We start from the raw sequence: 13,568 nt of genomic DNA on the forward strand, positions 1-13,568 counted from the left end.
CAGGACGGGCCTTATTGTTAGAACTGCAGATTTACCCTTTTATCGTAAACAACTTATAATTTTCCCGAGATATAATTAATCAATAAAATATAAAACAAATACATATACATTTAAAAATATATATTAACTTGTGAAACAAACAAAGTTCAGTATGAACTTCAAGGGCACCACCTATGGACTACCCGGACACAAGGGAGTGTCGGAATTTCCGGTGACGTCACTGCGTCTCAATATCCATAATGGGTCTGCAGCTGTCTGGAGAGCAACAATAACAAGAGAAGCTCAGCGATAAAACGAGTTATTGTCTCGTCTCTGACACCTTTGCTAGCCCCAACTTCACATCATTCTGTCACCAACACTCTTGGTGAATTAACTCTGGCCTCCGCTTCCTCCGACTCGGAAACCGGCGGAACGTCGCCGCCACCGCTGAAGAAATACCGAGCTTCGGTGGCGGAGGGAGCAGGGGGGCTTGGGGCTGCAATTGGGTCAGCGGCCCTGTCTACAGTTGTGGGGATTTTAACTTTTCCCAATTCACCCGTTGCTCCTATCATTCGATTCAATCCGCACAGTGTAGCCCACATCAACATTAATAACATGCAGGCCAACGGGGCAGGGCAGGGTCAAGATTCGGAGCTGTCCTGCCTAAACAACAGTGCGCAAAACGGAGAGTCGTCCTCCGCCGGGGAAGCTCACACTAACGTTAATGGACTGTCCACAACAAACAATGGGAACTCTGTCAGTAACAACGACGGTATCCCAGCCCCAGCAGCATCCAACAACACCGTGTCTTCGGATGCAAACTCCGTGAAAAAGAAGAAATGTCTTTCTCAGTCAGAGGAAGATGTCATTAGACTTATAGGGCAACATTTACACGATTTAGGACTTAAGTAAGTAACGTTAGCTAACGTTCGCTTCCTAGCTAGCTGTCAGCTGATGCTAAATCATGTCCTTCATAATAAACGCGAATAAAGCAAGTCATCATGTTGACAGCGACTAGGTCGGTGAGATAAACAGAGGGGATTTGTAGAGGTAAATGGAATACAGCACGGGTCCTTTAGAAAATTGAGGGAGAAAGATGGCCCATTATTGCACAATTTAGCTCGTCTTGGTAGGAAGCTAGCTAACGTTAACTGTTACTTTGGGGTCCAGAAATGGGACTTCATGAAATGACAAGAACATGCAGTTTTCTCGTTAAGTTGCCTAAAGAAACAACACTTCCCTAATCATCAGCCATATGCATACTTATATATTTTTAAGTGTAATTAAAAATATGCTCATAATGATATTACTCTTGGGAGTTGCCAAGACCATGGAAACGGTCAAATCTAGTCCATAATGCTTTGAGAATGTTTGGTTACTCGATAGTATTTGCATGTCAATCAAGCCACAAGGTCACGTGAAATCGATCTGTTTTCGTTAAGAATTTTGAAAATTGAACGGTCACAACATTTGCCTCCAACGTTAAAGATATGTCTACATATTTGATACAGCACAAGTCGAATTGTTTAGGACTTTGTCAAGTCATTGATAAAGATACAATGATCAGGCATCGTGATGTTATACTTGACCAAGTAATAAGTTAGTAAACATGATTCAAATTAATTACTTTTTTATAACTTGGTCAGGACTCTGACAAAATAAGAAATTGAACAAATATTTGTGTTGAATATATGTACATAAAATAATGCTATTTGCAAATACTTTGTATTTCTCCTTTGCAAGTTCTCACCCTCCCCCTCTCATCTACAGTCAGACAGTGGACCTGTTGATGCAGGAGTCTGGCTGCAGACTGGAGCATCCCTCTGCCACAAAGTTCCGCAACCATGTGGTGGAAGGAGAGTGGGACAAGGTGATGAAACCATTTTAGATGTTTTTATTTTTAATCATCTAACCTTAGAGGTACACAACACATCTATTCTACTTGTTGACTTATTTTATAAATTTCTCTCAAACTTTTTAAACAACAATTTTGCTTATTAAGTTGAAATGTACAGTAGTTAGAAAACAGAAAATAACCTGTGTCAATAACCTGTGTCACTTTTGTTTGAATATAGGCTGAAAGTGACCTGAATGAGCTAAAAGCATTGATGCATTCTCCAAGTGCTATTGTGGTAAGCCCAACAGTGCTACAGTTAGTGCTGAGTGATTGGTGCATTTTGAGGTCGGTTTTGATTATATATAAAAAATAAAAAAACGTTTAAATTCTTGTTTTTTAACATTAAATGCATAAATGCTGTACCACAGAATAAAACAATGAATTACTGCTTATCACTTATTAACCATAATCTATACACATTTAATAAAATATTTCAGTTGTTTTGTATGTTACATTTGTTTTAGGCCTATTTGATTGCTATTATTTCATTCCACGTCATCATCTCATCTCTATAGAGCTGATGCTTATGCTGTCTGACAAAATCACTATTTTAGTAGTTCTTCACAGTAATAAATAAGGCATACTTTTATGACTGCTACCAACTATCAATCTTAGATTATGTATTTACAGATAGCGATACCACACAAAGCAACTGCTCTCTATCCCTATTGATTGTGTGTTCTTCTGTCTCTTGATTATGGTCATTGTAGGTAATTACCATGTTTTCTGCCCCAAACTATGTAGAATATTGGCCTGTTGGAAAATCCCTACTACATTGTGCAGTTCGTAGTAGGATGTGTGGGCTACATTTTCTTCATAGACAACCATTTTGAAATGTTTTAAGATGCATGTGCTTAACTCATAATGCACTCATTTTCCTCCCCTGTCTGTCTTATTTTCTCCTCTATAGCGGATGAAGTTCCTGCTCCTGCAGCAGAAGTACCTGGAGTATCTGGAGGATGCCAAGGTCCTGGAGGCGCTGCAGGTCCTGAGAGCTGAGCTCACTCCCCTCAAGTACAACACAGAGCGCATCCACATCCTGAGCGGGTAGCTACCTCTGATCAACAGTCCTAATGCCCTACCACACCCTAAAGAAATGGCCTAGATCACAGAGATATAGCTAAGCCTTTTTTGAAATTGAAACCGCTGTCACTTGTAGTGCCTTTTAAAACTAATTTGATCCACGTCCATTGCAATGTGACAACTAACTATTCCATCAGTGAGGAGTGTTTGTGTTGGAGTACAGCCAAATCCTCATTCAGTATGGTCGATGGTATGGATTTGTTAACGACACATTTTTTTGCTCCTCTTTGAATTTTAGCTGATTTTGAGTTAGACAGGGAATCCCATTATTCTAGCTGACTGTCTCCGTGGTGCTGGGGGCGAGTCCTGCAGGGCAGCCTAATACTGATGTCATCTATTTCCAAGGTACCTGATGTGCAGCCATGCAGAGGACCTGAGAGCAAAGGCAGAGTGGGAGGGCAAAGGCACTGCCTCCCGCACTAAACTCCTGGACAAGTTACAGAGTGAGTGCCATCTTACACGCACACATACACACGCACATCTCACACACGCACACACGCACACACACACACACGCACACACACACACACACACACACACACACACACACACACACACGCACATCTCACACACACACACACACACACACACACACACACACACACACACACACACACACACCCTCCCATTCAGCCTTCCCCCCCTGGTTTTAAGATGAGTGCACCTTTATTATCAAATTAATTTCTCTTGTTCTGTTCTGTGAATATGAAATATACTTATTCATGTCACCGAGGGAGAGAGGGAAATGTATAACGTTTACATTCTGTCTGGATATGTTATTGTTAGCCATCAGGGATCCTATGGGAGGAGAAAAGACACAGTCTGGTACGAGTCAACATGACAGCCGTGAGTTGGGAAGGAGTGAGCACTTTGGGGCAGAGGTCAGGTCAGATGAAGTGAGGAAGAACGGATATCACTAAGGTTCTGTCTAGCAACCGCGATGCATTGGCTGTTCAGATGTGTAGGAGACTCAGCATAGGAGAAAGGGTTCAATATCAGTGCTTATGTGAAAATGTTTGGTTTGAGCTTTATTAAGCGTCCGTGAGTTTTAATAGGTTCATGTAGAACCTAACACTCTCCAGATTAGAAACAGAATTGATGGTCTTTAAACACATATTTTGTTCCTCTTCTTTTCCGAGTGACATTTTAAGAAGAGACTTTCTTTTAAACAATGTATCTCTCTCCCTCTATCTTTGTTCCCCTCATTCCTATCTTATCACACTGTGCCTCATTCCCTCCCTTCTCCTGTCTGCAGCGTACCTGCCTCCCTCTGTGATGCTGCCTCCGCGCCGGCTGCAGACCCTGCTGAGGCAGGCTGTGGAGCTGCAGAGAGAGCGTTGCCTCTACCACAACACCAAACTGGACAGTGGCTTGGACTCTGTGTCCCTCCTCCTGGACCACGCCTGCAGCCGGTAAGGCTCTTCACTCTATACTCTGTCTATATTTGTCTGTCCTTTCTGTGTTCATTCCCTTAATTTGGCTGTCAAAATTGCCTTGCCTTAGACCGTAGCTGTAATGGTCTTACTTCCCAGTAATAGTTTGTTTTGCTTCTATTGTGGTTATGTCACAAGATTGTATGTATAGATCATATGTATTCACGTGCCATTGACTAATGTTCGTTTTCTGACGGTCACATTTTCTAACTGGGTAGGAAATTAAGTGCTTCCTTTAAACCAATGCTAAAACCTTACCGCATTGTCATTATCTGCCCTGGTTTAAAAATATATACACTGCTCAAAAAAATAAAGGGAACACTTAAACAACACAATGTAACTCCAAGTCAATCACACTTCTGTGAAATCAAACTGTCCACTTAGGACACTGATTGACAATACATTTCACATGCTGTTGTGCAAATGGAATAGACAACAGGTGGAAATTATAGGCAATTAGCAAGACACCCCCAATAAAGGAGTGGTTCTGCAGGTGGTGACCACAGACCACTTCTCAGTTCCTATGCTTCCTGGCTGATGTTTTGGTCACTTTTGAATGCTGGCGGTGCTTTCACTCTAGTGGTAGCATGAGACGGAGTCTACAACCCACACAAGAGGCTCAGGTAGTGCAGCTCATCCAGGATGGCACTCTAGTGTCCAGAGCATGGAGGCGCTACCAGGAGACAGGCCAGTACATCAGGAGACGTGGAGGAGGCCGTAGGAGGGCAACAACCCAGCAGCAGGACCGCTACCTCCGCCTTTGTGCAAGGAGGAGCAGGAGGAGCACTGCCAGAGCCCTGCAAAATGACCTCCAGCAGGCCACAAATGTGCATGTGTCTGCTCAAACGGTCAGAAACAGACTCCATGAGGGTGGTATGAGGGCCCGACGTCCACAGGTGGGGGTTGTGCTTACAGCCCAACACCGTGCAGGACGTTTGGCATTTGCCAGAGAACACCAAGATTGGCACATTCGCCACTGGCGCCTTGTGCTCTTCACAGATGAAAGCAGGTTCACACTGAGCACATTTGACAGACGTGACAGAGTCTGGAGACGCCGTGGAGAACGTTCTGCTGCCTGCAACATCCTCCAGCATGACCGGTTTGGCGGTGGGTCAGTCATGGTGTGGGGTGGCATTTCTTTGGGGGGCCGCGCAGCCCTCCATGTGCTCGCCAGAGGTAGCCGGACTGCCATTAGGTACCGAGATGAGATCCTCAGACCCCTTGTGAGACCATATGCTGGTGCGGTTGGCCCTGGGTTCCTCCTAATGCAAGACAATGCTAGACCTCATGTGGCTAGAGTGTGTCAGCAGTTCCTGCAAGAGGAAGGCATTGATGCTATGGACTGGCCCGCCCGTTCCCCAGACCTGAATCCAATTGAGCACATCTGGGACATCATGTCTCGCTCCATCCACCAACGCCACGTTGCACCACAGACTGTCCAGGAGTTGGCTGATGCTTTAGTCCAGGTCTGGGAGGAGATCCCTCAGGAGACCATCCGCCACCTCATCAGGAGCATGCCCAGGCGTTGTAGGGAGGTCATACAGGCACGTGGAGGCCACACACACTACTGAGCCTCATTTTGACTTGTTTTAAGGCCATTACATCAAAGTTGGATCAGCCTGTAGTGTGGTTTTCCACTTTAATTTTGAGTGTGACTCCAAATCCAGACCTCCATGGGTTGATAAATTTGATTTCCATTGATAATTTTTGTGTGATTTTGTTGTCAGCACATTCAACTATGTAAAGAAAAAAGTATTTAATAAGAATATTTCATTCATTCAGATCTAGGATGTGTTATTTTAGTGTTCCCTTTATTTTTTTGAGCAGTGTATATTAGGTACCCACACTAGCTGGGTAGAACGTTCAGGGTGATAAGGTCTATTCCTGGAATTAACAAAACCTTATTCTCTCCTATATATTCTCTCCTATATGTCCTCTCTCCCTGACGTCTGAGTGTTGTTATCTACAGGAAACAGTTCCCTTGCTACACCCAGCAGATCCTCACCGAACACTGCAATGAAGTGTGGTTCTGCAAGTTCTCCAATGACGGCACCAAACTGGCCACGGGATCCAAAGACACCACAGTCATCGTGTGGCATGTCAACACAGTAGGAACCTTTCTCATTACAGATGAACCATTATCACGCTGATAAGTGTATCAGGTTTTAGTAAACAGAGCATATAAGAGAGGGGGGTTTCAAAGGGGTAGCGGAGGCGGGAAGATGTGAACTTTGGGGGAAATTATTAGCTGAGGTGATAACTGTGCTGCTGATTGACAGGAGAGTCACCAGTTGAAGCTGATGAAGACTCTAGAGGGCCACGCCTACGGTGTCTCATACCTGGCCTGGAGCCCTGATGACACTTACTTGATTGCCTGTGGCCCCGATGACTGCTCAGAGCTGTGGCTGTGGAATGTACAGGTAACGTTGGATTTACTTTTTATCCAGAAAGCTTGCTGTTGGAAAGATCAAAAGTCCTCTACAAAGTTCTATTCGTCAATGATTGTGTTGCGGGTAAATTAGAGATGACTTCCACATCTCACTCTCACCAGGATGAAAATGGTAGTTGTTATTGTCATGTTATTACTAGGCATTAAAAAAGTTTAAAGGTTTTTTTAAAAAGTCCTCCCTGCTCACTCACCCATGTCTCTTGTCATTGGCCAGACGGGTGAGTTGCGGACAAAAATGAGCCAATCACACGAGGACAGTCTGACCAGTGTGGCTTGGAATCCAGACGGCAAACGCTTCGTCACCGGAGGCCAGAGGGGCCAATTCTACCAGTGTGTGAGTGTCTTCCATCAGGGTGTGACCTGTCTGTCTCAGCATAAGGGCAGATTGAGCTATTGTGTGTGTTGGGACGAATCAGTGCATTTAGGTTGATATAACCTTATCCCCAGGATCTGGATGGTAACCTGCTGGACTCGTGGGAAGGAGTAAGGGTTCAGTGCCTGTGGTGCCTGGGTGACGCTCGGACCGTCCTGGCATCAGACACACACCAGCGTATCCGTGGTTACAACTTTGAGGACCTTACGGACAGAAACATGTGAGTTAGTCCCATCCATTGTCATATCTAATCATTGTTTCTATATGCACGAGGCCCATCCTGTGCTTATACAAGTTCTGTGTTTGTGCTGCACTTCCACAGAGTCCAGGAGGACCATCCAATCATGTCTTTCACAGTTTCAAAGAACGGGAGGTTAGCTCTGCTGAATGTGGCTACTCAGGTGAGTGGTTTGGCTTTTCTTTGGGGGGGGGGGGGTTGGTTTGGTCAGGATTATGTCGAGCTGTCTGAGAGTACACCGGTCAATATTCTGTCTGTCTGTAGGGTGTGCACCTGTGGGACCTACATGACCGGGTGCTGGTGAGGAAGTATCAGGGTGTGACACAGGGCTTCTACACCATCCACTCCTGCTTTGGAGGACACAACGAAGACTTCATCGCCAGTGGGAGTGAGGGTAAGGCCACGTCCTCTTCTAGTCGATGTGTCCAAATTATGCTTTGACATTACTTTCAGTATTATTTGTTAACCTGTCAGTATAACCACACTAACTCACTCACACACCAGGGCTGTTTATTAGCTCATGCAACGGAAAACGTTTTCAAACAGTTTGCAAAGGAAAATTAACATTTATTTTTGTAAGGCCAGGTAGTCCCTCCCTGTTTGTCTGTTTTCTTCCATTTGTTGCCTAATGAACATGACCCAGGATAAGGTAGAGGCGAATGTTTAACACTCACATGGTCTGGTTTATACTGTGTGTCCTCCATCTACAGATCACAAAGTGTACATCTGGCACAGGCGTAGTGAGCTGCCCATCGCAGAGTTGACAGGTCATTCACGTACAGTGAACTGTGTGAGCTGGAATCCTGTAGTGCCCGGTCTCCTGGCCAGCGCCTCAGACGACGGCACCGTCCGAATCTGGGGGCCCGCCCCTTTCCTTGATGTCCAGGACGCTGAGGGGCTAAACGGTACGGATTTATTTGACTGGTCATCATACTTTAACTAGTGGCCTAGAGCCTTCTTTATATCTGCCATATGTTTTTGGGTTCAGTGTCTATTATTACCATAGCCTCTACACTGTAATTATGAGACAAAGTGGTGTAAAATACAATTTGAAAGGTTTTTAAGTCTATTGTGTAGGGGTGGACCAAGAAGTTAAGGTAATATACATGCAAGTGCTCTTCTATAATTAACTCCACATACGGCATTGTTGGGAGATTTGGAAAGCCATAATCAATCAACAGTATAATTGTACTTTGGGTAAAAATGTGTATCTTTAACATACAATCTGTAGATCCTATAGGATTAGACAGGTTCAGAATTTATGTGATACAGCACAGTTGAAAAATATATGGCACATGGAAATCATACGAGGGCAGTTTACGGCGATAGGTGGGATGGACTGAGAGTAGCTGAGGGGGGGTTTTTAAAGCTCATGTTCTATAATAGTTATGACTGACAACGTAATGTATAAATAAGTACTATTCTATATAGATATAATGCATATAAAAAATATTATTTTATTCTTGCTATGTAACTACTGTAAAAAATAAAGAAGTGGCATCTATGTAAAACGTGTGTAGACTACATGTAACAAGAAAATAAAAAAACTGTAAGAACAACGTTTATTTTTGTCATCCGAAGAAGGGGATGGGCAAAAATAAATGTTCAAAAAATAAACAATAAATGAAAATGCTGTTCTGTTTCTCTCTCTCTCCCTGAAAGAATGTTGTAGCATGGACAGCTGATGATGACCTTGGAGCAGAAGACACTACTTCTCGAATCCAGGAGAAAAACACTAAACTCTAACGAATGAAGCAGAGAAACTATTGCGTTTTGGCAGCTGCTTTCTGAAGGTTTGGCTCTGGTCTGGGGCTGTGCTCCAGCGGCAGGTGATAACGTCAAACACACGGAGATGTCAGACAAATCACTTAAATTAACTGATTACCAAGCAGCCACCTTGACTGACCTCCCACCTCCTCTTACCTGTGTGGCTCACAGTGTCTGATGTCTGTTGCACCTCCTGTGTTCAGCCAGGCCCCATCCTCTTTCGTCTTGGAGCTAACCCCAGGACTGCCACCTTTCACCTGCCTCGTCGAGAGTTTATTATTTATTATTGATAGTATTATTTATTGTCATGATTAGTACGTTGATATATAGAGAGAGGGCTGTAGTGGTGGAGAGTGGTAAGGGTATATACAGTGCTGTGAAAAAGTATTTGCCCCTTTTTAATTCTCTACTTTTGCATATTTTTGATACTAAATGTTATCAGATCTTCAACCAAAACCGAATATTAGATAAAGGGAACCTGAGTGAACAAATAACTCAACAATTACATACTCATTTCATAACCAAAGTTATGCAACACCCAATTCCCCTGTGTGAAAAAGTAATTGCACCCTTACACTCAGTAACTGGTTATGCCACCTTTAGCTACAATGACTCGAACCAAACGCTTCCTGTAGTTGTTGATCAGTTTCTCATGTCGCTGTGGAGGAATTTTGGCCCACTCTTCCATGCAGAACTGCTTTAACTCGGCGACATTTGTAGGTTTTCAAGTCTTGCCACAACATCTCAATTGGGATTAGGTCTGGACTTTGACTAGGCCATTCCAAAACTTCAAATTTGTTGCTTTTTAGCCATTTTCATGTAGACTTGATTGTGTGTTTTGGATCATGTCTTGCTGCATGACCCAGCTGCGTTTCAGCTTCAGCTCACGGATGGATAGCCTGACAATCTCCTGTAGAATTCTCTGATACAGAGCAGAATTCATGGTTTGTTCTATTAAGGCAAGTCACCCAGGTCCTGAGGCAGCAAAGCATCCCCAAACTATCACACTACCACCATCATACTTAAGGTTTTTATTGTGGAATGCAGTGTTTGGTTTTCGCCAGGCGTAATGGGACACATGTCATCATAAAAGTTATACTTTTGAATCATCTGTCCATAGAACATTCTTCCAAGAGTCTTAATGAAAGTCCATGTGCATTTTGGCAAACTTGAGTCAACTTTGTGAATAAGGGTCCCGTTATGTCTAGCGAAAACCAAACACCACAATAAGAAACTCATACCAACGGTCAAGCATGGTGCTGGTAGTGGGATGGTTTGGGGATGCTTTGCTGCCTTAGGAGCTGGACGACTTGCCTTAGAGCAGAAATCATGGTTCCTTCTATTATCAGAGAATTCTACAGGAGAATATCAGGCCATCAGTCTGTGAGCTGAAGCGCAGCTGGGTCATGCAGCAAGACAATGATCCTAAACACCCAATCAAGTCTACATGAAAATGGTTAAAAAGTAACACATTTTATGTTTTGGAATGGATTAGTCAAAGTCCAGACCTAATCCCAATTGAGATGTTGTGGCAGGACTTGACAAAAGCAGTTCATGCTTGAAAATCCCAAAATATCGCCGAGTTAAAGCAGTTCTGCATGCAAGAGTGGGCCAAAATTCCTCCACGGCGATGTGAGAGACTGATCAATAACTACAGGAAGCATTTGGTTGCAGTCATTGCATCTAAAGGTGGCACAACCAGTTAAAGAGTGTAAAGGGGGCAATTACTTTTTCACACAGGGTAATTGGGTGTTGCATAACTTTGTTAATAATTTTTTTTGTAAACTCAGGTTCCCTTTATCTAATATTGGGTTTTGATTGAAGATCTGATAACATTCAGTATCAAAAATATGCCAAAATCAGGAAGGGGGCAAATACTTTTCACGGCACTGTATATCTATGTTGTTCTTCCAACAGGAAAGTCATTTTTTATTGGTTTATTCATTGCCTCTAATGAACCTCAATGTATATGAGATTGGGGTTTTCACACGGTGAAATAATGACGTATTTGGTTCACCTCAAACTTTTAGCTATTTTTAAATGACAGGACTTACAGGCATTTTAACTGAATCGGATGGATATAAAATCCACAAATCTAAGTGAATCTTGGAGATGCTTATATGGTTATGATTATTACGTTTGTTTGGTGTTTTTTAACACAGTAAAATACACTTTTAAATTGGATGTAGCTTTGTTTCCCCAAAGGATGGGATGGTGAGATTGATGTGCATGTTGCTTAGGCCTCACTGCTGCCAGAAGAAACCATTTTGACCACCTGTGGTTCATAGCTAAATAGCATTTGATTATATGGTGGCTATGCTCTTACTCTTCAGAGTCCATGCTAGACCTAGTGAAGCACGTGCTGAGGCTAACTTTCTAATGGGAATGTTTAGGAGGTTATAAACTGAGCAAAAAAAGAAACGTCTCACTGTCAACTGCGTTTATTTTCAGCAAACTTAACATGTGTAAATATTTGTATGAACATAACAAGATTCAACAACTGAGACATAAACTGAACAAGTTCCACAGACATGTGACTAACAGAAATTGAATAATGTGTCCCTGATCAAAGGGGGGGGTCAAAATCAAAAGTAACAGTCAGTATCTGGTGTGGCCACCAGCTGCATTAAGTACTACAGTCCATCTTCTCATGGACTGCACCAGATTTGCCAGTTCTTTCTGTAAGATGGTACCCCACTCTTCCACAAAGGCACCTGCAAGTTCCCGGACATTTCTGGGGGGAATGGCCCTAGCCCTCACCCTCCGATCCAACAGGTCCCAGACGTGCTCAATGGGATTGAGATCCGGGCTCTTCACTGGCCATGGCAGAACACTGACATTCCTGTCTTGCAGGAAATTACGCACAGAACGAGCAGTATGGCATTGTCATGCTGGAGGGCGATGTCAGAATGAGCCTGCAGGAAGGGTACCACATGAGGGAGGAGGATGTCTTCCCTGTAACGCACAGCATTGAGATTGCCTGCAATGACAACAAGCTCAGTCCGATGATGCTGTGACACACCGCCCCAGACCATGATGGACCCTCCACCTCCAAATCGATACTACTCCAGAGTACAGGCCTCGGTGTAACGCTCATTCCTTCGACGATAAACGCGAGTCCGACCACCACCCCAAAACAGCGACTCGTCAGTGAAGAGCACTTTTTGCCAGTCCAGCGACGGTGGGTTTGTGCCCATAGGCAACGTTGTTGCCGGTGATGTCTGGTGAGGACCTGCCTTACAACAGGCCTACAAGCCCCCAGTCCAGCCTCTCTCAGCCTATTGCGGACAGTCTGAGCACTGATAGAGGGATTGTGCATTCCTGGTGTAACTCGAGCAGTTGTTGTTGCCATCCTGTACCTGTTCCGCAGGTGTGATGTTCGGATGTACCGATCCTGTGCAGGTGTTGTTACACGTGGTCTGCCACTGCGAGGACGATCAACTGTCCGTCCTGCCTCCCTGTAGCGCTGACTTAGGCGTCTCACAGTGCGGACATTGCAGTTCATTGCCCTGCCCACATCTGCAGTCCTCATGCCTCCTTGCAGCATGCCTAAGGCACGTTCACGCAGATGAGCAGGGACCCTGGGCATCTTTCTTTTGGTGTTTTTCAGAGTCAGTATAAAGGCCTCTTTAGTGTCCTAAGTTTTCATAACTGACCTTAATTTCCTACTGTCTGTAAGCTGTTAGTGTCTTAATGACCGCTCCACAGGTGCATGTTCATTAATTGTTTATGGTGCATGGGAAACAGTGTGTAAACCCTTTACAATGAAGATCTGTGAAGTTATTTGGATTTTTACGAATTATCTTTGAAAGACCGGGTCCTGAGAAAGGGACGTTTCTTTTTTTGCTGAGTTTAGTTGTGGAGAGGTTAGGTAGTGGAGGAGGAATTGCTTAAACTTGCTGTTTGAACTGGGTTGTATCACCCTTAACAGCAATGGGGTTAACTGGGTTTTCCTTGACTTGATCTGATTTGTGTCCACCATTGTGCTGTTTTCATTTTACCTCCATTTCCCTCATCTTTATCGCTTACATTTTTGGTGTATCCACTTTTTTTCTCTAGCTGTGGTGAAATTAGCATTTATTTGCTGCTTTGTTTGTTTTTCCTTTTCCTGATTTATGTATTCAATACAGGCTGACATAAAATGTCTTTGAAAAAACTTGCTTATCTGTTTATGGCTCTTAATTTTGTTACTAGTTTTCATTTGTTTCTCATTTTCCCTGTACTATCATTGGCCTCTTCAAACATTTAACATGTGTGTATCAGATAATTCTGAACATGTACAAATTGTTCCTGTTGGACAGTCAAGCAAAATAAGCTTTTCTGATGTGTTATGGCATGTATAATGAGAT

General features: G+C 43.6%; 1 protein-coding gene across 1 annotated transcript; it reads left to right on the forward strand.

The window, feature by feature from the left end:
* The first annotated feature begins 221 nt into the window (after window positions 1-221).
* On the forward strand, window positions 222-9,656 carry LOC120047529 (WD repeat-containing protein 26-like). The gene is made up of 14 exons (XM_038993055.1): window positions 222-887; window positions 1,750-1,849; window positions 2,055-2,111; window positions 2,787-2,923; window positions 3,305-3,402; window positions 4,215-4,371; window positions 6,362-6,500; window positions 6,672-6,812; window positions 7,056-7,175; window positions 7,289-7,434; window positions 7,537-7,615; window positions 7,717-7,846; window positions 8,163-8,357; window positions 9,115-9,656. The coding sequence occupies exons 1-14, from the start codon at window positions 595-597 to the stop codon at window positions 9,135-9,137; spliced, it is 1,815 nt and encodes a 604-aa protein (XP_038848983.1). The 5' UTR covers window positions 222-594; the 3' UTR covers window positions 9,138-9,656.
* Window positions 9,657-13,568: the final 3,912 nt, after the last annotated feature.

Source organism: Salvelinus namaycush, chromosome 5, assembly GCF_016432855.1.
Source record: "Salvelinus namaycush isolate Seneca chromosome 5, SaNama_1.0, whole genome shotgun sequence".
Taxonomy (NCBI): Eukaryota; Metazoa; Chordata; class Actinopteri; order Salmoniformes; family Salmonidae; genus Salvelinus; species Salvelinus namaycush.